This window comes from Cryptomeria japonica, chromosome 10 (assembly GCF_030272615.1).
Source record: "Cryptomeria japonica chromosome 10, Sugi_1.0, whole genome shotgun sequence".
Classification (NCBI taxonomy): Eukaryota; Viridiplantae; Streptophyta; class Pinopsida; order Cupressales; family Cupressaceae; genus Cryptomeria; species Cryptomeria japonica.
Genome location: NC_081414.1, coordinates 122,895,719 through 122,900,071, shown reverse-complemented (window position 1 = coordinate 122,900,071; position 4,353 = coordinate 122,895,719). Strand labels below are relative to the sequence as shown.

The 4,353-nt window shown below is 36.7% G+C and overlaps 1 protein-coding gene across 1 annotated transcript; it reads right to left on the bottom strand.

The window, feature by feature from the left end:
• Window positions 1–850: 850 nt before the first annotated feature.
• Window positions 851–3,161, bottom strand: LOC131046621 (pentatricopeptide repeat-containing protein At3g25210, mitochondrial). The gene is made up of 2 exons (XM_057980394.2): window positions 1,144–3,161; window positions 851–1,018 (listed from the first exon to the last, which is right to left on the bottom strand). The coding sequence occupies exon 1, from the start codon at window positions 2,842–2,844 to the stop codon at window positions 1,561–1,563; it is 1,284 nt and encodes a 427-aa protein (XP_057836377.2). The 5' UTR covers window positions 2,845–3,161; the 3' UTR covers window positions 851–1,018; window positions 1,144–1,560.
• Window positions 3,162–4,353: the final 1,192 nt, after the last annotated feature.

Below are 4,353 nucleotides of genomic sequence, written 5' to 3'. Positions count from 1 at the left end.
GCAAAATACTCCATGGTAACAATGCAGACAGAAGTAAGATATCTTCAAGAATTCAAAGGGAAATCCAAAGATACAACCATAGATAAGCTTATTTTTTATTGTGTTTGATAAAGGAATCTTTTAGGCTAAAGCTCGCAAACTGTACACGTATGCCCCTGAAGATTTTTAGGGGGATCCTTGGAGAAGAAAAGTGAAAAACTTCCCAGACCAACCCACGGCTAAAACAATAGAAAATGTTAAGTTTTGAACTAAGTTGCGAGATAAATCCCCAAACAGCAAGCTCGTACGTTAGTAGCCACTCCCAAAAGAACCAACAGATGAAATCCTAGTCATTACCGACACAAGAAAGCACATATATCTTCTCTCATGCAATGCAAATGTGGCAGTCCATCCACTCTTGGACCAACACTTGATAAAAGCCTTAAAGTTCCCTTGCCATTCATAAATTATCTACCCACTACAAAAGATATTGAAATTAACAGAATATTTGGGGGTATTTTAAGAATGAGTGCATAAAGCCATCATTACTGTTTTCTTTTTGCTACCCTTCATGTCAGATTTCTGAAACGCTATTCCTCCAAAATGGCCAAAGGATTATGGACTTCTCATGAATAACTTGCAAAGTAATTGATACATAGGAAGATGTCACCCTAGATCATAGTAATGAATATTATCACGCACTTATCATGGAGGATTAAATTGTGTGTTTTACCCTTTCTTTTAACATGGTCTTCTTGTTTCCTATAGCTTTCTATTATCCTGATGATGGATCACAGAGTGTGATCCAAAACATTATGAGAAAAACTCTCACACAATCTAATCCAAAAACAACAGCGATCAACATTATGAATTGTGGAAATCCGATATCATAAACATGGTCTTTGCTAGTTTGTTAAAGACTACACAATAGCAAATGAAGAAACATTTTTACTATGCAACTTAAATGACTTTACTCAAAGTCAAATTGATAATGGAAATGCTGTGAGTGCTGCATTCTTCCTCCATGGCCACCCAAAACCTAAAAGCAATTAACATCATCTCACGTTAAAGAGAGTTTAATTCACATTAAGGAAGGTTTGAGTGCTTTTAAAGAAATCAAGAGTTATCAAAACTCAAAGAATCGATAGGAGAATTTTAACTGACCTGTCATAACCATGAGAATTTTAATAGATCTGTCATAACCATATCATATTCTCTAATAGTGTCCTTGATCCCAAAATAATTATCCTCTGATGTTTCATGCTTAGCAATTTGCCGTTCTCACACCTTTTCTAAGTACAAACATATAATTACACTAGCTTCCCTGGAAATGACTGGACAGAAGCATTCGCAATCGATGTTTTTTAGTGACTACCAGGACCATCTTGTGAAAATCCAATCCCACAGTGCCCCAACAGAGAAAGAACTTCGCCTGTTTTGGAAGCCAAGGATCACAATTTAAAACGGTATCTATTAGCATTTTCCAAGGGTGATTTCAAACACCAACATCCGGAGCTGTTTAATAATGTTAGAACTGAAGTACAGTACATGCATCTCTTCCAGACATTTTCATACATATTCTCATTGTATCAGTTTAAAGATATCCACTAATCTCATGTAAGTGATCTCATCGAGCACATAGCCCTTATTGCGAAGTCCACAAAGGAATTCAAGAGCCTCCTCTCCTTTTCCTGCACGACAAAGATACTCAACAAGAGTCTTGTAAGTGAGGAAATCAGGCACCAATCTATTATTGGTCATGTCTCGAAGAGCAATCATTGCCTCCTCCACCTTCCCTCCAACTGAAAGACTGCAAACAAGCACATCATAAACTCCTCGACTTGGACAAAGACCCTTGCTAATCATTATACCATAAAATCCCAAGGCTTGCTTCATGTACCCTTTCTGACAAAATCCTCTGATGATATAATTGTAAGTGTAGAAATCAGGGCTACATCCATACAGGTCCATTTCACGATAAATTCGCACAGCCTCGTCCATTTCCAAAGCCATAGAGTGGGCTTTGATGAGCAAATTCAAAGTTGTGAGATCGGGATCAACCCCTGCAGCATTCATTTGCTGATACAGAGACTTAACAGTCCTCAGATGCACACAACAGACAGTAAAGCTTCCGAACCTTCTCACAATGGCATGGAACAGAATGTTGTAAGTTTTCACAGTGGGTTTACAGCCAGGAACCTTTTGCATCTTTTTGTAAACAGCAATGGCAGATCCCAACATCCTGTATTGACAATAATTACTGATCATGGTATTGAAGAGGGCTACGCTACCAATGCAGGCCCCAGCCATGATCTCTTCCATTAGCTGTTCCATCTTCTTGCGCCGTTGTGTAGAGGCCATTGCTTCGATCACGATTTGATACGTTTGGTGGTTGTGTCTGTAGTTTCTCTGCAGGGCAGTCCACCGAAATATGTCATAGGTGAGGTCAGGGTCGTTCTGCTGTTTTAGTACATGGGCTACGTCCTCGGGTTTGAACCCGGGCTGTAGGGATTTGATCCAGCTCTCAAATTGTCTTCCAATGGGTGTGGACCCTCTAGGGGTTATGGGTGTTAGGTTATTGTGGTTGTTATTGGGATTGTTCACCCATTTGGCATCTGGGGTTACAGAAGATGTTAACGAGGGTATTGATTTGGGTTCCTCTAGATTTTCTAGATTTTCCTCATTTGAATGATATGAACAGCTTTGAAGGGGGGGAAATAATGGCCTAATCAATTCCGCCGCAGTAAATCTTAAAAAAATTGATGAACGGTTGAACAATAAAAATTCAGAGAGCTTACTGGAATGAAGAGAATTTCTGCTGTTGCTGCTTCTTGTGCACTGAATGATGATAGTTTTTATTATCATTTTTATTGCGCTTTTTGCCCCGCCCTTTCTCTCGCTTCTTTCTTGCCCAGTGATCGTAGTGTCTTTTCAGAAGTTTAAATACGATTGTGCTTAAAATCCTTTTTTCGGAGTAAATGGCCCATAGGCTTCCACTCTTGACATCGTAGTAACGTTCACTGTTGTGGTCTGCATTTAATGAATGTAAAGGTCGGCTCTGAAAGTTGCCGAGGAGATGTGTTCAATTAAAAACCTGCAATAGGATTTGGAGGAGTATGATAGAATAAGCTGGGTCTCATGGAGGAGGGCTTCCTAAAAAAATAGTCTAGGTGAGGCTGAGATTTTTTATGAATATTTTGAAGTTGGTGGTCTCAAATTTGTTGTGCAATTTTGCTTAAAAGATAAGTTATTAATTAGCTATTAAATTTAAGTATTATGTAATGTGAGTACAATTATATAGATATACATCTATCTATTTTTGCATATTTGTTTTAATACTTTTTAATTATATCACTTTTTTGTTGATTAATTAAATGTGCATCTTTGAACTCATTTAATTAACATTATATTGGGCTATTTTTACTGTAGTACAAAAGCCTACCTGCAATGACATCAAATAAATCAATAGTAGTGAATAAATTTATACATTCATTGCAAATCATAATTAATAGAACCCGACATTCATTCTAAATTTTGGATAAATTTTTCATAAATAATTAAAATAAAAAATACTACAAATCCATGTTGAATCCTTTAGATTACTCCCAAAAAAGATTTAACATCTATTGCATCCTTATAAATCAATTCAACTTTTGATTTTTACAATTGTACATGCTTACATTATTCATATCACCATTTACAAAAGTCATTAATGCTTCTCTAACAAGTGTTGCAACTAGATCCACTAATTCATTAGTTGCCATATTTGTTCCATTTTCAACAAAAACATCATCATATGTATCATTTCCTCTGCACAACATCTAATGTCATATTATGCAATATACAACAACAAAAATGGTTTTTGGAAGTACTCCCAAATTTGGATGCCACTCCTTTGATTCCAAAATCTGCCACATTTTTTTAGCCTTCCAAATGCATGCTCAACCACAATATGTGTCGATGACAACTTGAAATTGAATTCTCTTTGATTAGTTGTCAAACCTCCACTGAAAGGTGTAATTAACCATGGCAACAACGGATATCCGCCATCACCGATAATATATTCTCTCATATTTAATGAGCCGATTGACACTGGATGTCCATTTAATCTTTGTCCACCTTCACACATTCTATAGAAACCTAAATTCCATAAAAGTCTTGAATCATTTACAGAACCAAGCCACCCTGTAAAAAATCCATGAAATACATATTGCTATCAACAATTGCTTGTACTGACATACTATAATTATGATCACGACCAAACCAATAAGAGGAACACTCATTAGGTGGAAGCTGAAAATGAATGTGAGTGACATCTAGCTCCACAACAATTTGGAAAACCTCATTTTTTACGGAAGCCTTCTTTCACATGCT

What these genes read in the sequence shown, in the direction of transcription:
- LOC131046621 (XM_057980394.2), bottom strand. Translation starts at nt 2,844, where the DNA reads ATGATAATAAAAACTATCATCATTCAGTGCACAAGAAGCAGCAACAGC.